This window comes from Ooceraea biroi, chromosome 3, assembly GCF_003672135.1.
Source record: "Ooceraea biroi isolate clonal line C1 chromosome 3, Obir_v5.4, whole genome shotgun sequence".
Lineage (NCBI taxonomy): Eukaryota > Metazoa > Arthropoda > Insecta > Hymenoptera > Formicidae > Ooceraea > Ooceraea biroi.
Window position 1 is genome coordinate 17822791 of NC_039508.1, and position 17876 is coordinate 17840666.

At 43.4% G+C, this 17876-nt stretch overlaps 4 protein-coding genes and 1 long non-coding RNA gene across 7 annotated transcripts in view; 3 read left to right on the forward strand and 2 right to left on the reverse strand.

Annotated features, from left to right (window-relative positions):
• The window catches only part of LOC105284420 (heterogeneous nuclear ribonucleoprotein L), a 156094-nt gene extending 155720 nt beyond the window's left edge, over positions 1–374 (reverse strand). For both annotated transcript variants that reach the window (XM_026968423.1, XM_026968422.1), the window contains exon 1: positions 246–374. In XM_026968423.1, the coding sequence (XP_026824224.1) occupies positions 246–308 (63 nt within the window). In that variant the 5' untranslated portion in view covers positions 309–374. The remainder of the gene's footprint in view (positions 1–245) is intronic.
• A 974-nt stretch (positions 375–1348) lies between these two features.
• Positions 1349–4028, reverse strand: LOC105288054 (protein RRNAD1). Its single transcript, XM_020034469.2, has 8 exons — positions 3820–4028; positions 3500–3609; positions 3056–3320; positions 2664–2812; positions 2278–2580; positions 2046–2199; positions 1863–1972; positions 1349–1708 (listed from the first exon to the last, which is right to left on the reverse strand). Exons 1-8 carry the CDS (start codon positions 4006–4008, stop codon positions 1420–1422), a joined length of 1569 nt encoding a protein of 522 aa, XP_019890028.1. The 5' UTR covers positions 4009–4028; the 3' UTR covers positions 1349–1419.
• Positions 3616–4152, forward strand: LOC109611576. Its single transcript, XR_002193995.1, has 2 exons — positions 3616–3745; positions 3838–4152. It is a non-coding gene; the product is annotated as an uncharacterized LOC109611576 (long non-coding RNA).
• Positions 4153–9352: 5200 nt separating this feature from the next.
• Positions 9353–15116, forward strand: LOC105288061 (RNA-binding protein 33). The gene is made up of 3 exons (XM_026968472.1): positions 9353–9370; positions 10788–13903; positions 14437–15116. The coding sequence occupies exons 1-3, from the start codon at positions 9353–9355 to the stop codon at positions 14603–14605; spliced, it is 3303 nt and encodes a 1100-aa protein (XP_026824273.1). The 3' UTR covers positions 14606–15116.
• Positions 15117–15765: 649 nt separating this feature from the next.
• On the forward strand, positions 15766–17753 carry LOC105288056 (zinc finger CCHC-type and RNA-binding motif-containing protein 1). 2 transcript variants are annotated; one of them, XM_011354025.3, is made up of 5 exons: positions 15766–15851; positions 16029–16172; positions 16245–16356; positions 16688–17050; positions 17196–17753. In XM_011354025.3, the coding sequence occupies exons 2-5, from the start codon at positions 16060–16062 to the stop codon at positions 17319–17321; spliced, it is 714 nt and encodes a 237-aa protein (XP_011352327.1). In that variant the 5' UTR covers positions 15766–15851; positions 16029–16059; the 3' UTR covers positions 17322–17753. The 2 variants fall into 2 exon arrangements, with proteins under 2 accessions (XP_011352327.1, XP_011352326.1); XM_011354024.1 differs by lacking the exon at positions 15766–15851 and having other exon boundaries at positions 15858–16172.
• The last annotated feature ends 123 nt before the right edge of the window (positions 17754–17876 follow it).

Sequence of the window (17876 nt, forward strand, 5' to 3'; positions counted from 1 at the left end):
ACTCCGATAAATGGCGACGCGCCTCCCCCTCGTGAAAAGCGCGAGTGCCGCGAGACGCCGCGGCGGCGGCGGCGGCGGCGAGGCAAGCCAGCGCATCGGATCGGCGCACAATCGGAACACCAAACGGATCGGCACCGAACGAACGATCGGCGGGAGGGGGGGGAGGAAACGCAGTGCCAGGATCGCATGGGGGCACGACGCACGAAAAATCGTGAAATGATCGTGTCGCGTGTACAACTACTCACCCTGTGTCCCGATTCCTCGAGCCTTTGCCTCTTCGAGTGCGGACCGTCTCCGTTGAACGCCATCCTGGATGCACCACCTGAACGATGCGTTTGAATCGGAGCACTCGAAACGATGCTGTGCTCGACCACGAGCGCGTCGATGATAATGACAAAGAGGACAAGGACGACGACGACGACGACGACGGCGACGCGACGACACAAGCGTGCTGTATATAATACCGTCCGCGATACCTCTGCACTCCGTGCCGACGATCTCGTGCGCGCGGACGGGAGAGGGGGGAAGGAGGAGAAAATAATAATCGGTAGGACACCACGACGCGACGAGAACAGACAAACGCGCGAGAGCGGCTTAGGGGAAACTGGATTCTCGCCGGACGACGAACGTCAACGTTTCGTGCGAACTGGCAACCGGCTATCGCGATGCGCCCTGTCGGTGGCGCCGTGGAACACTGCGGCGGCCTTTAAGCCGCCGATCGTTGCGCGCGCTGGCCGCCGCCGCCGTATCGCGCCCCCATTGGCTGCCTGCACCAGTGCTACGCGCTCCTATTGGTGAACGTAATTCCACCAAGGTTTCGGGACATCCTCTTAGCCGCGGCATAAAAGTATTAATTTATTGTACAATGGATGATATAAGTTCTATTAAATAAAAATATATCATTTCGGGATCTAAATTTGATGAATGTTATTTAGGAAGTTAAACGAACCGGGAGGGAGGTAAAGATATTTAATATATCTCTGTATATCCAAATATAAAGCAAAAATTAAAATCGAATACAGCGATCTAAACATTCAGATTAATTCTTTAAAAAAAAACTTTATGGGAAAAAATATTTAATTATATAGATTAGGGGAAGCAGCTCCGATCACGTTGACCATGACAATTTATTAAAAAGTTGTTAAGAAAAGACGTTCAATAATTTTGCATGTAAATATTTTTTATCTGAATTTCTTATCTTTATCTTTTAATTATATCATTAGCTTAAATTATCCTATCCTTAGCTTAAATTCTAAATCTTGAAACTGACTCGTGTGTATAAAATTTTATGTTAAATTTCCAAACTTAATTTTATTTAAAAAATAATGTGAAACGAACATTTAGCTTAATTTTATGATTAAACTTCTCTCTCTCTCTAGAGCTTTATTTCCAAAAGAAACAAGAACGTTTGGCTAATAATCAAGAATTCAATTCGACACTTTTGACCGAAAATAATAAAAAATTTCGAGGTGACAATTTGGCGTCAAAGATAGGCTTCAATGTAGGGGACAAATTATTTTCTGATAAATACAGAAATCTGTCCAGCAGTACCGCGGTCTCCACTAATGGTGCCAGCATTGTACGCAGCGCTCCGAATATTACGATCCGCTGCCACTGACTCAAATGAAACCTGATCTGCGGATTTTGAATATCGGAATCTTTAGGCCGAACACGTGGTTCAAGGTCCGCAGTCGCACGGGTGCAATACCTGAAAAAAAATAAAAAATATACTCTATCGTCGTTGGCGCGCGAAGAAGAATTAAATAACCAGCAAGAATTAAAAATTAAAATTAATTAATAATAAAAAGGATTAAAATTAAAATTAATTACTCAAGAATTAAAATTAAAATTAATTACTCAACTCTTCGAACGTCATGGATCTCGTTACTTTCACGTTCCTCACTTGGCTGTGACGTAGTCGTTCGTCGTATTTTGTCAGAATAGTTTCTAGAGCGGCTCTGTAAGCATGCACCTGAAAAAAATTGCGTAATTCGATAACGAAATTCGGTAACAAGTCTGTCAATCGAGGATATGAGGTACTTAACTATTAAGTCCTCATAGTTCCCAGTCCTTAGTCGATCACAGTGACTCTCGATAGCGTGGCATGCCACTTCTAACGCCGTGTAAGACAGCTTGCGATTGGTAGACGAAGACAGATATTTGCTGAGCGGATATCCGTGCAAGGCACTTGCCGAATCTCTAGATAAAAATATAATTAATTTAATTTTCAATCAGAAATGTGATGTCAGGAATATTTAATGTCCGCCGCAGACGTACTCTAGTGTCAGCTTCATGTAGCAGCAGCCTACAATACAGATAAATCTCGCCTCCTGTCGAGACGTGTAAAGTCTTAACAACGTGGCGGCGAGATCACCGCACGGATGCAGCCCCACAATACCGAACCCGGACCTCTCCTCGTTCAGATTAAAATCGTTAATAAATATTTCTCGTATCTGCCTAATCGTTTCCGTCTGATCGGAATTGCTATTTTCCAGTTTAGCTGATACGTGTCGCGGCAGGTGGATTGGCAAGCCGGACACGTGTTTAGCCAGAGATATCGACAGTTCTTTATCCCACTTTCTGTAAATGAAAAATCGCCGGTAACAAAGAAATAATGTCGCCACGATACAATAAGATTATTGCTAAAGGTAACTGAGAATTACTGTGCTCGTTGCGATAACGGTGCATCTTGCTCGATACACGTTACACATAGGCCATATTTAAACGCTAGTGATCGCGCTAAGTGACCCATGCCTGCGCCAACGTCAACAACGCACTTGGCGTTAGACTCCTGCGCGCAATCCGCGCATATCTGTAGAAGAGAATTGTTAAAACGATGAATAAATATGTTGTGTCCCCTTTTTAAACTTCATCATATTTAATCCTAGCTTGCCACACTTTCAATTTTCAAAAATTTGAAAAAGAAAGTAGTTTGTAAAATATTCGCTTGTGAAAAAAAGTTACATTCAAAAATCGTGAATTACTTTCTTTTACTTGGGGTTCCAGGCACCCCTGTGTGGGAAGCTAGAATTAAATTTCATTTATTTAAATATACCTGTGCCATCTGCTGTATTTCATGGCGCTTTTTAATTTTAACGTGTTTCAGGAAATGATTATTATGCTTCCACAAAGCAACGCGTGCGTCGCGTGTCGCTCTCCCGTCATCATTTCCCAAAATCAAATCCTTCGAGTTCTCACACTCGGTTCTCTTTGCTCGGCTGCACCGCAAGACACTCTTACTATTCTGATGGTCTCGGTTCAGCTGCAAATCTTTTGTCACGCGTCGAAGCGCCAGCAACGACAGAGGCCATACTCGTGTTCTGCAAAATGAGAGAAGCTGTTGCATCACGAGATAGAGAATAAGCTCAATTTTTCCCAATGCGGAATGCATTTGTAGGATCAAATTCTGGAGCAGAGATGCTCCAACACGCGCGTCTAGTGCATCTAGTGACATTCGCGCGCATCGACTAAAAAGCGAAGCACTAGTTTTTGCACTCACCGCGAGATGTCGCCAGCTAACCAGTTCCCGAACTCGTCAGGCGTCACCGTCCGCAGCACGGGTTTCCAGCTGCTCGGCAGTTTCTGCCACGATTGCTGCTCGAAGAAATCCTGGAACGTAAATCGCAATTGTCGCGTGAGCGGCTTGTTCATGAAAAATTATTAATTATTATGCCTCTTGAACCCATAACGAGAAGGAACATGAAGCGAGACATGGATGTACGCGATGTACGATCAAGTTCGAAGAGTAAGTGCGATCTGAGAGATCGAAATAATGAATACTGTTAATCGTAAATGAATTAACTCTATCGAATTACATACCACTACGTACGAATCTAGCAACCAACCGTATATGTTTAATACATCGAAGATCTGTCGAATCGTTACGCGAGCTTTAGCACAGGCTCCACATGGACACTCGGCCACGGGGGCCGCCATTGTTGTATCCAGATGGTCGATATATCGTCCTCGGATCTCTCTAACGCGCGGATTAGAAATTCTCTTTTCCATTATTCTTTTCTCTCGTTACTTTTCTCTCATTATTGTGTATTTATCTTTATTTTATTGTCGTTTATTATCCTTGTTTTATTTATCTTGTTATCTGGTATCTGTGATAATGATCATCGACTTTTTCTATTTTATACATATATAAAATGTTTTAGTATAAATTTATTTTATTGTTTGTGAAAGTAGAACGTGAATTTTTATCTATGGTATTCTACTTTAAGATTCGTAATTCTGCATGTTTTAAATTTATTATAATGTAAAAGTAGTAATGTAATGTAGTTTATTAAAATAAAAATGTTATTTAAAGTTTTTACTATAAAGTATTTATTAAACAGAGAATTATATTTTATTATGAAAGAAAGCTGTTTAAAATGTCGCATAGAGTATAATATGGTATATATGTACGGTTTATACCTGCATTTAAACGCTGGTGCATACGTTGAATATGAATATTCCGTTGAATATGAATATTCTGCGATTTATTTTTATTTTATACCAACCAAAGAGCGTGGTCATTTGTAGTTTAATGGCTGTAAAAGTTGAGGTTAGTAGGGGCTCCCACTAATACAAATACACGCCACGCTGCTGACGTGAGTGATTTTAGTCGAAGAGAAAGTTTTGATGCTCATTATTCCTCACGCTCTTCACCATTTATTAAATTAATCGTCGTAAAATAAAATCAAGGCATTTCGAAAATTGTCGGTTTCAGCGTCCTTAATTGATTGGAGTAAATACTGGAAATTGATTTTTCGATAAGACCGCACGATATGTAGTATGGTGCACGCCTAGTGCGATTTCCGCTGCGCCTGAAGTAGAAAGTGCAGCAAGCGTAACATCAATTATAAGCAATTTTTCGTTTGATACACCTTACAGTACGTGATTATATAACGCAAGTTATGCACTTTCCGCGTGTATAGCCGGCACTCGCAGATACTTCGGGGTCTCTTGTTGAAGCTTCTCTTCGATCGATCGAGAGAGAAAGATACAGAGAAAGAAAGCATCCGACATTCTAAGCCCAATTTAAGGAAACCAGGACAACGTTTATTGCTCCATAAATATATTTAGACATAAAAGTCACCGTAAAACCTGTACATTGTATTATTTTACCCCGCTTGTCAGTTTCGGTCGACTATTTCTATTTCTTAATTAGTCCAGACTTGGGCTAACGCGAATACACATCGCGTGTAACACAACTTGTGAAATATATTTCTCACGTTGGAAAATACGGGTGAGAATCTTTCACATCGTGAATTATCGCAGATCGCCAAGTGTGATATCTGTCTTTCTACGTCATTAGAACCGAAAATGAAAACAAAGATTTGCATAGCGCTAATTAGGGAAAACAAACAAAATTATATATAAGCCTGATGTGTTGTTCTCAAAATTGTGGCCTTATTTTTGCAAGACGTCCCTCCAATTCTTAGTGAGAAAAGAGTTGCAATGTACGTTGTATTATTCCATCCCAGCAAACAGTTTGGTTGTGGGATGTTGCCAAATGAGAAACAAATGTCAGCGGAACTATAATGCCAAAGCCAGAGCCTACTGTGTCCTCAGTTGGTCTCCAATGTGAACCAAATCTGACGAACATATTCCACAGTCAAATTGACGACAACATTAGAGCAGATCTGACAATAGAACGGTGAAAATGTTGCATACTGACGGAAGTGTGCTAACAGAATTGCAATAACAAAGTATGTTTTCCATTTGCGACCTTCCGGCAAACATAATTTGTTGCTACATTTGCAATTGCAGAAAATGTTATAGGGGATGTGAAACAATTCCAATATTATATTTTTTATATATTTATATGTAATAGATATACATTAATTGTATAAATAATTGTTTAATAAAAAAGAAATGGGAGTGGAATATAAATAAATGACATTGTGTTAAAGTTTTTTTTATCATTATTTATCAGTATTTGTAGATTATTTAAATTTTCCGAAATTTCAATGTGGATTTGATCACATTAGAAGTTATTCTATGATGATCGAATAATCACAATCTTGAAGGAGTGAGCACGTTGTGAAAGGTCTCGATCATTAACCGAGGATGGATAGCGCTCTCTGCAAGGTCCCATAAAAATGCCCACATTCAATGCACCACAGTCGAGTGATGAGAACAGTTTGTATGCTTTGTTTATTAATTATAAGCGAGTGAGCGTTATTCCCGTGGCGTCCCACTTTACAGCACTTTCACTCTTCAACAGTTACGTTATTGCTCATGAGCGCAGAGTGCTCTCGAAGAACTATATATAGTTAACTACGCGCACTCGTGCTATCCTCGAGGAGGATAGCATCGTTCGTACTTTCCTGAGAACTGGGCGAATCAAAGCCGCGCGATCTTTTGCCATCACTGTTACGGATCGGTCTTGCAATCTCGAGGACGACGTGATTCCCTGGACGTCGCTCCCTGATTCCGCAGAGGTTTCCACGCTCCTCGTGCGTGAGTACACGGGAGACTGGATGGCACATGTAACCATGCACGACATGTAACGTAAGACGTAACTGGTGGATGATAAGCTGTTGCGAAATTTTCGCAGATTCGAAAAAAATCTCAAATTGCAGACTTAATTGGATAATTAAAGAGAGCAGCCGTATTGTAGAGAACCAGTTGGAAAGTATCCCTTCTTCTTCGGGAAAGATAATCTTGCCGCTAAGCAAACGTCTCGTTCTTGTTGTACAACGATACTTCCTATATTCAACATTGACAAGATAGCGGAGATTGATAGATAAAATAAATGCGAGAATTGGCATGTTAAACGAGTGAAACGGAATCGTACAGGACAGTCACATTAATCTTCAAGTGTGCGATAACAATTCGAAAGTACAAATAATAAATCTTGTTAAATAATCGTCTATAGTCTCTATGGGAATTCGAACATGCTCGCTCCTTCAAGATTCTGGCCGATTCGATCATCATAAAATAACTTCTAATGTGATCTAATCCATTGAAATTTCGGAAAATTTAAATAATCTACAAATACTGATAAATAATGATAAAAAAATTAACTTTAACACAATGTCATGTATTTATATTCCGCTCTCATTTCACTTTTATTAAACAATTATTTAATCAATCGCGATTCAATGTAGAAATTAGAGAGACATCAGTCGTATGACGAAAGGAAAGTCGGACGGTTACGCGACAGCGTAAATTTGTCACGTTCCGAGAACATTCCTTGAAACACCGTCGAGTAAGCGGGTTACAAATAGCTTGGGTGCATTAAGATGCTTTGCCGCTCGACTCATATGGTGGCCGCAGAAAAGTGATAAATCATTCTCGCGTGCGAAATTATGCGCGGTTAGAGGAGGAGGACGTGCAGGAACGATATTGCTCTCTGGCGAAATGGCGATAAGTCAACGTGAAATATCGCCTCGGCTCTCACGGATCACTGACCATCCGGACGGACGGACGGATCCTGTATCCGTCATCTTCGAGCCTGCCGGCTGTTATTCGGACCTCTTACGCCAACGTATAAGTGAAAGTTAGCAAGTAGGACACGCGACGTCTCCAATCTCGACGCCAACGACGCTTGGATGTCAGCCAGACACTCGAGTCGCCAGCAGCTGGACATCGATTACTGCCGAATTTAATACCGATATCGAGAAGATCCGACGTGGATTCGCGGCTTTCGAAACCGTACGACTCCGCCATCCGCTTCTGGCGCAATCACGCTCGTCCCGATCCCCCCCCCCCCCCCCGGGTGATCGAAGGCTAGCTCTAAGAGGGTCAGGAAGACGTTAGAAAATCACTCGCTTTGATGATGGCCGGCCGATCTAGAACGAAGGCAGTTGCGCAAGTGCGCGAGCACGGGAACTTTTGCATCGCAGAACTCTTGCAGGGCACTTTTGCAACCCGGGTCATCCCGTTCAACCGCTCGATTGCGGATCCGCGCTTTGCGCAACCGAAACACGAACATGACTTGTACACAATCGCCTGCAATTTCTTGCGAATTAGTGTACTACACAGATTCCGCAGCTTCGACGTGGCTGCTGGAAAAGATTTTACGCAGGTTTATAGGTCGGAACTAATTATACCGGTCACTGTCTCGTATTACGTCTACTTACGCAAATATCTTTTCGGGATCTTTTTATGATGTTTACCGGCATAATTTGTGCGTATTCTTAAAACAAGGTATTCATGAATATTAATGTCTTTCTTTCGGGTATTTCATTTCCATATAAAAGTATCATATAAGAATACAGGTAATAATAGTGAAAAGAAACAAACTTATTATGAAATGTATAATACAAGAGGGGAGAGCGACGGCGATTTTTTTGTCCTTGCACTCCTGCGAAATTAACGAAGATTGCATCGCTTTCAAAGAATTCACCGGTGGGTAACTCTGCATCGTCCAAGCGCATGAACGTGGGCGTAGCTATTATTTCCAAAGGGGCGCAAGGTCCGCAGGAAAGTCAAAGTCGGTGACGTTAATGATAATATAATTGCAGCTGTCTTAATTGCACATGTCCATCACAGAGACTGATCATTGATTGGCTGCGTCGTCCAATTAAGATCATTAATCGCTGTGCGATTTGTAACAATGACCGAGTCGATGGTACGCTCTTTCTCGCGGACAAGGATCATTGAACAAATCGGAAACGGCCGATCGTCTTAAGGAAGTGCTGGTTTAGAGAACCTAAGCTCGTAGCGAAAGTAATCGCCTCCGGTCGGATCGGCGGCGTTAAGACCCACGAGCGGCTCTTTCACCGAATGATCCTCGCGCGTACGGCCTCGCGTGAGCCGAGAGACGAGGAAGGAACGTGGGTTTCGGTTTCGATGGGCCTTGGAGGTCGCGGAAAAGTGACGGCCTTAGTATAATCGTCCCCTCCACGGGCAATCGTTCGACTAGGTGAATTTGAAGAAAGTCCTCGTGAAGACGATACTCTGCATGCCGCCGTATCCTCTTCTCCTCTCTCTCTCTTTCTCTCTCTCTCTCTCTCTCTCTCTCTCTCTCTCTTTCTCTCCAACATCTATGTATGCAACTATGTGTACAATGTGGTCACGAGCACAAGAAGACGAGCGCTCATCGAGGGGCCTCGGAGAAAGGTGCTCCATCGTCTCCGATATTAGAGAGGAGCTTCTTGAGGAGCGGTGGATGGTCGGTGGTGGTGGCATCGAGCAGGGAAAGACGGGCCCCCGGGCCTGATCTGTCCTCAGTTCCCATGCGAGGCTCCGCTCGATATCGTCCAGCCAGGCACGTCCGATCGTCATGAGCGGTGTCATGTCGCGGATCGGCCGCTTCTAACGTGAGGGATCAATCGGTGAGAAGTGTGCGCGTGTGTGTTTTCGCGTGACCCTTTCCACGCGGACAAAGAGGAAGAGCCCGAGGAACGACCACGATATGCGGTTCGCCAAGCTGGTAATTATAACGGAGTGCATCCGTGCGACGGAGGCGGATTCTCTCAGACGGAGGCGCTTGTACTTTCATCGTAATAAGCGTGTCGCACGAGACGGCGCGAGGCTCCCGCGGTTCTATCATTTGTAATCAGCGAGCGTATCGGCGCCCGCGCACGGGGAAAGTGCGTTGATAGAACGCGACCGGCAGCGATACAACCGATAAACCGAGAACGCGCGAAAGATCGAAGAATCGCCGTTTAATCGAGCGCTTCATCATCGCTTCTTCCCGATTGTTCGAGCAACGCTCGAGGCAAACGTTTCACGTGCGGAATAAGGCACTTGGGGCCTCATTCGAATATGCTAACCAGCGTCGAGAGGAGCATCAAATTCTCGAAGTGAAACGCACCGATGCTGATCTTAAACTTTGACTCTCTTTCTTCTTCACCCACTTTTTTTTGTCCGCTTGAAAAAGTTCATTGAGCAATTGAGAACGCGTTTCGCCATGTGCGCTTCCATAATTGTATCAAAGAATAAGGTTTTTACTTAATCAACGTTTTATTAAGAATGAATTGTTTTTATATTTGCTCGTTTCAATTTGCGTGGAAATATGCAGATTATAAAATTATTGCTATTAAATATGTAATTAATATGTTATTAATAAATATGTAATTAATAAATGCCGTTTGAAAGCGTGATAAAAATTGATTAGTTAAAACCAGTCTCATCAATTATTTAATTAAAATTGTCTTTTAATTAAAAAAATAATGAGTATGTTAATTCGTCGAGAACTGCGTCAGTAGACCACGAGGAAATCCGCGATCTCTCGGTAGAAGTTTGGGTACCAAGTGATTTACCAAAGAAACGAGAAACGTCCGATGCGCTACAAGTCGGCCTTGCCATATCGAGAGTGCGAACACAACTGGGAATCGCTTATCAGGCTAACTGTTCCACGATTCTCGCTAGCATACCAATCGATGAAAAGCCCGTTAAGGTCTCGGATGCGTTTTCTGGTTATTAAACAGGTTACTCGGTTATCAGAGCGCGTTTAATTCTCCCTTCCTATCTACACTTTACATTTTCACCTGCTATGCTAATCAATTGGAAATAGTGACATCATCAATTCATCAAACCGTGTTAAACGACACGGCCTTATGGGCTACTTTCTCGACGCTTGAAGTATTATCAGAAGGATGACTGATTTCACGCTTTCATCGGGTTTTGAATTAATATCAGCAGAGACTCTATCTCTTATCTCTGAAATCATAAAATTAATAAATTTCACATTATTACAGTTATTACATTTTGGTACATCTGTGCTTTCTTCTTTCTCCAGAACAGTATTCATAACTTACGTTACATTATTACAGTAATTACACAAGAGTATTATTCATATTATTACAGTTACATTTTGGTACATCTATGCTTTCTTCTTTCTCCAGACGCTCTTGGCGGCGACGTTTCTCGTCGCCGCGACTTCTGCCAAGGAGGAAGCCACGTCGTCCAAGAACCGCGACAAGCGCCAGCAGATCATTTTCCATCCGCGAAAGGGCGGTCGTCTGCCGCCATATGCGGTTCAGATGGAACCGATAGTGCAGTATTCTCAGAGAGATCCCCTGTACAATCCTTTAGCGAGCCCGAAGAGCGACGATCTGTATGAAGAGACGCCATTGAGTTACTACCCGACGGAGCCTGAGCCAATTATCGAGATTATCATCAAGGAATCCAATGAATCCCTACCGACGCCGGTGCCACCACCACCGCCACCCCAATCGCGACCTGCCAAGGAGCCCATTCAAGTGTTCTACGTGAAATACGAGAAGAAGAAGGGCTACGGTGACAAGACGCGCGTTGTCTACGATCCACCAATACCAGCGCTCACGCCGGTAGAGGACCATGAGGAGATCAAACTAGACAACCCGGCACCGTATGCAGAAGAATTGACACAGGCAGTGACGCCGGCACCGTTTCCAGAGCCGTCGACAACTTTGCGCGCCATCATTCGTCCTGACAGCGAGGTATACCATTCCGGTGGCAGTGGCATCCGCATAACTTTTGGCACCGAACAACTGCCGCCCAATAGTCACAGCAAGCGCAGTGACCTGGAGACGCCCGGTAGCAGCGATGTGCAGCAGCAACAGCAGCTTACTGGCAAGCCGACGGCATCGCCGGGATCACCGAAGAGGCAACACGGTCCGTATCAACCGTTGCAACCACCTGTGCATCCTCTGCGAGTGCCGCCCGCATTCCCACAACAGCGGATCGTCAATTCGTTCCCACCGCAGCAACAGGCATTGCAGCAGCAGCCACCAACATTTTTGCAGCAGCAACAACAGCAGCAGCAGCTGCCACCGCCGCCGCCGCCACCACCGCCGCCGCATCATCAAGTGTTTCCGTCTCAGCAAACCTTGAGGAACCCGCCGCCACCCCCGCCCCTACCGCCGAGGTCGCCACAACGGCATCCTATAACGATCCAAGGTTTGCCCGAAGTACAACAGCGCACGCCGTTCAACAACTTTGGGCCGCCGGTGCATCGCGTTAACATCAATCACCCTCAACAACCGGGATTCCCGCCAAGTCTATCGGTGTCACATCAAACCGTCCATTTGCAAAATCAGCCATTGTCGCTGCCGCAGAACAACTTCGCAGAACCACCCCAACCACCGCTATCGGTTAGACCCGGAAGCTTCAATTCGGAACCGCCACAGCCACCACTGTCCATCAGGCCGAATGGTTTCAACGCGGAGCTTCCACCGCAGTCGCTACCTCCGTTCAAGCAGCAAGAACTTGAGAAGCAACGATATCACGAGCAACGACGCCAGCAAGAGTTGTTGAAGCAACGGGAGCATCAACGACAACACGAACAACAGCGACATCAGGAACACCAGCGACTGCTGGAACAACAGAGGCAGATCGAGCAGCAGAGATTGCTGGCGCAGCAGAGACAGGAAGAACACCAAAGACAACAGGAGCATCAGCGATTGCAAGAGCAACAACGGTTACAAGAGCAGCAGCGACTGCAGGAACAGCAGCGGTTGCAGGAGCAGCGCCGGTTGCAGGAACAACGTTTGCTGGAACAACGCAGACAGAAGCAAGAGCAGGAACAGAAATTACTGCAGGAGCAACGGTATCATACGCAAATCAAGTATAATCAGGTACAGCTTCAGCAGCCGCAGTTGCGGCCGGAAGGCGAGATCTTCAAGGCGGTCCCAAAGCTGGAGCAGCATTACGCGATTCGGGAAAATCCGCTTCATCCGGGTCCGTTCCCGCCGAATCCTACGATAGTACAGTCAACCGATATCTCACAGAGTCAATTCGCGTCTGCGCAACCGCTTACTGCTCTTCATGACTCGCAACAACTATCTGGAAGTCCATCGAATCATTTTGTATCCGGTGGCACCCAGCATCAGCAGCAACATCGGCAAACAGGTGTGAAGCATCATCAGTCTTACCAGAATAACCAGCAGAGTTTCTTCTCGCAGAATCCGACAGTGCAACAACGACCGCAGACCACTTCTCCCCAATCGATATGGGGTAGGCCTACATTTCAGAACAATCCTGGGCAGAAAATTTATGCGACGCCGGTCAGTCCTTCCGAGGAGAAGCTGACCTCGCTGCCCGCCTCCAGAACTTTCCTGCCGACAACAACGGCGACCACGGTTACCTCCACAACGTTCAGGACTACAACTACCACTACAACTACCGAGGCGCCGACTACGACGACGCTCTCGCCAAACAAGGCGGCCAAGATCAAAGAGAACATCGCCAATTTGCCGGACGAGGTGCCGGATGACATCAGGGAGCAACTGCTGAGCTCTGGCATTCTGGGTAACGCCGACATTCAGATCCTCGATTACGACAAAATCGGCGACATACCGATCGAGAAACTACCGCCGGAAGCGTTGGCGAATTTCTACGGAGCCGGGGGCGGTGCGGCGATTGCTGCCGGCAGCGATCCCGTGCCGGCGTTCGTGAAGAAACCGCTGCTGGCGAAGACGACGCTAGTTAGCGGCGGCGCGCCGCCGAAGAAAGCGACGATGACCGCTGCCACCGGCAAACTGACCAAGTTCGAGCAGGCTACCTTGCGACCAGGCGGCGTAGAGATGAAAGTAGTACGCTTCGATCCAAATACGGAGCAAGGCCGCGCCGTGGCGGAGCAACACATACGGGACGATGCGACTCGGCTCGAGACCGTGTCCGTCGGGGCGCGGGGTGACGGGGGTGGCGGGCAGTACAATCGTTACCTACCGCTCAAAGTGAGCGGTGCGTCCTTTCCGATACCGGATGTACCGGAACTCAATGGCCGTAGGATCTCGAGCGTCGTCGTGCTGGCACCTGTCGACTACGACTTTCCCGACGTGGTGCAGGAGATCACGGCGGAGCAGACGCAACGGCAGAGCAGACGAGTCGACAGCGACGCGCAACCGGTCAGGTTTCTTGCCGGCGACACCCTCAAGCAACTCGTGAAGAAGCCCAGTGCGGAGAACTACAAGAAGTGGCTCGAGCAGGAGAGCCACACCGAGCCGCAGAGACAGTCCGTCGTGCTGCTCGTGACTATGTGAGTACTTCGTGAGTACCGCAATCGTATTATGCGCGTAATACGATTATGCGTGTAATCGTCGTCCGGTCTGTCCGGTTCACCTTTGACTTCAGACACGTTTAAGCTCCTGCTTTTTATTTAAGTTTGTATAAGATCTTTGTTGTAATATATTGAACAATCCACCTCCCTTGTCTTTTATAATATAATAATACTTAATAATAAATTAATAATTTATAATAAATATTTATGTTAGCTTTTTATTCTTTTAGTTTAACGTCGTTTCTTTACAATTATTCAATTATGAGCAATTTTATCGAAGTTTTTAACATCTTATAAAATCATATATAATCTCCAATTTTTGTTTCTAATTTTGTTGTTTTGTTATTATTCATAATATATTACGTTGATTAGATTTGTTCTCTCGTTAACTCTTTTTAATACGATTTCCTCACTCGTATTATCATCAACTACTTGTTCATCTCTCTCTCGAAAGTCAAGGAATTCGCGACGCTAGGCGCTTTCACTCGGATTCACTCATCGCGATGTTTCAGGCCGAGAGACGGCGACGGTCGGGGTGAGAAGGAGATTTTCATGTACGATGTGACCTCTGGATCAGTCAGCAAATTGGCCGGCGATCTTTCGACAGCCTTCGTAGACGCCGCCGAGAGCAATTCTGATGGCACCGACTCCATCGATGATACCACCTTCTCGACATATTAACTTTATCTCACATTTCTTCCAAATGCTTCCAAGATATTTGAAACATATGATTTATGCCCGCGCGCAGACTATTTCGAGAAGTTCATTTATTTATATCATCGATGTTGCAGCTTAAACTCTACATTAACAAAAATAACTTTTTTATTGTATAACAAAAAAACCTCTTTAATAATCTAAGTTTTATTTTATAAAATTAATTTTTTATACTCAAGGGAAATTCTTCAAGTTCAGATACGCATAGTAACCGTAATGACAAACGTTAATAAATATAACGATGGATATAAAATGATGGATTTTCCGAAATAAATTGCACACAATCCATCCTTTTTGCAATTATAAAAGAGAAAGGAAAGCGGTAAAAATAAGAATGTCAAGATGAATAAAAAATTGCAGCATGATAAATTATCTCCAAATCATGAATACTTTTGTAGATATCTCAATAATGTATTATTATGTATATAAGAATAATTTTGTACTTTTTTATACAAAATAAAAATGCAGTCTTTTAATATTTGCATTTGTCCATTTTATTATTCTTTTATATGTTCCTATAATTTACGCCAATTTACGTTCATTATTATGTAGTACACAACTACATTTAAATCACTTTCAATTAACAAAATTATAGATTATACCGTGGACATCATAGTTTGCTGCTATGGATAAGGAGAGGCGAGTGCATCATAAACAGAGAAGATTGGGGGTGTGTGAAGTTAGCACCCCGACATTTAAATTCCGTAGTTCTAATTAGAGTTCCAGCTTCCTTTTGAAGAGTTTCGAAGTTCTTTACTAAGGATTAAAAGAGTTCCGGCGATTACCGTCATTATAATAGCATTTAAAAATTGGGGTGCTAACTTCTAATCGCAATTTGAGATCGAATAGATCTGAATAGCTTAGTAGCTTCATTTTATGAATATCCAGAGTTCCTGACACATAACAAAAATTTTTGATTGACGAGAAAGCGAGATAGAGCGAGAGAGTGAGAGGGCAAGAGAGTAAAAGAGCAAGATGCTTTAATAAATGATACGAAAATACAAAAATGCAGTTGGCCTCGAAATACTAAAAAGTATATATATTTTTTTTGAAAGAAAAATTATAAAGAACTTTTAGAAAAAGCAATGAGATCACTCCGAGAGTTGCGCTACTGTATATACTGTGCTAGAGAACGGCACTGCTCTAGCCGGCGAATAGCGCCGAAGGCTCACGAACGACGACGAAAACGCCCGAAAGGGCCGCCAAATTACGGGTGCGTATTATTAAATTAGCATCATCGCATTTATCACAGCACGATTAGTAAAATGGTAATACAACAGGCTAAACGAAAAGCTCAGTACAGATTAAGTTAGTAGGTAGATAACCTGTACAGGTGGTTACCGGTGATCATCATTGACATAAGAATATTCTGTCAATGTTTTTCATGCAGGTTATATATAGGTTAGGATAAATATGAGAAAATGAGCAACCACCTTGCTCCAAGTAAATCGACCGTTTACGTGTCAAATTTGCCATACTCCTTAACCAACAATGACATACATCAGCTGTTGGAAACTTACGGGAAAATTGTCAAGTGAGTTACACCTTGTAACAGTGTTCTGTGCAGTTTATGTCATAGCGAATAAATATCGTTTCCTACTTTCAGGGTAACCGTGCTGAAAGACAGAGCAACGCGACGCAGTCGCGGTGTCGCTTTCGTGCTGTTTCTTAAAACGGAAGACGCCGTATCTTGTGCGAAAGCTCTCAATAACACAGAGGTAAATTTCTAATTTATGTCTTCAACTTTTTCATAGCACTGCATACGTTTAAAGAATCAAAAATTTGTGTATCGACGTAACATTCATTTCATTTATTAATTTTGAGACTTTAAAATATAAAATTCCTTTGAATTCTTTTAATAAATTAATCGCAAAATGAGGAATATTTTGGCACTAAAAATCACCTTGCATATACCTGTTACAATAAAGAATTCGTTGATACTGTTCTTTCTCTTCTTAATTTTAGCTTTAGAAAAAAGTAGAATTAAATAAAATAAAATTAACAAGACATTTACTCTGTTAATATCTTCTTCCATTTTTGGGTGGTTAGGTACTTGGACGTACTGTGAAAAGTTCCATAGCGGTTGACAACGGACGCAGCACTGAATTCATACGTCGCAGAGACTATCCGGACAAGTCACAGTGCTACGAATGCGGAGAAGGGGGGCACTTGTCGTACTGCTGCAGCAACAATACGCTGGGTCCCAGGAAGCCGCCACCGAAGAAAGTCAGAATACGGAAGAAAGGCACGAAGCAAGAGAAATGCGACACGAGTTACTTTGACAGCGACAGTGACGAGGCGACGAGAAAATGGAAGCGCAGCGCTGATGCCGACACCAATGACACCGATAACATCGAAGATGACTGTGCTGAAGAGGAGCCGGAGACACTGAGTGCTGTTATTGCGCTCGAGGTACAAACGTGATTTTTGTATCCCCAATCTCCAACAACTGAAAACGATGATAGTTAAAAGCTTTGACAAAAAGTGCGAGAAAATGGAGAAAAGAAATTCGCAAAAAATTCGGAAAGTTATCAATTTCTTCTCATTAATGTTTCAGCAAAAACGGAGCGAGATGGAACGGCGAGAAACGGACAAATGTGACGATAAAGAGATCTTGACCGTACCAAAGAAACGTTACAAGAGAAATAACTACTTCAGCGATGAGGAGGATTTTAGTGAATAATATAGAATAAAATGTAAAGTCTGAACGGTATTAATACTTTGCCAACCGCGTCAGTTGCGTTCAACCAAGTTTTCGCGGAGCGCACGCGATAATATATTTCGATTTAATATCTATAACTTTATGTGTTATTGCGTTATGATGTTTATTGTGTTTATACGAAGTAACATGGCGCGATAAAGTTGACAATACTCGTTTGCTGGTAGAGTACTCTGCACTCATGACGCATTACCGTATAAAATCAATTCGAGCGGTTGGCATTGTGCTAAAGTAATAAATGTAATTATGTAAAAGAGAGTTGTACATATTCGAATAATAATAATAATAATTTAAGTATCACAATTCTGTGATTGCAAAATACCTAATTACTACTAGATATGTGTAATTATATCGTCTTTTTGTATCAATACAAAATACAATAAAAACAATAAAAAATACTTAATTTGTTTATATCAGTTTAATTTTATCGTCAGCATGGCAGGAGTATTAATCAAATATTTTAACATACTTGGAGACACAAAAGTTGTCTTTCTCGTACAAACTTTGAGCTCGCCATTT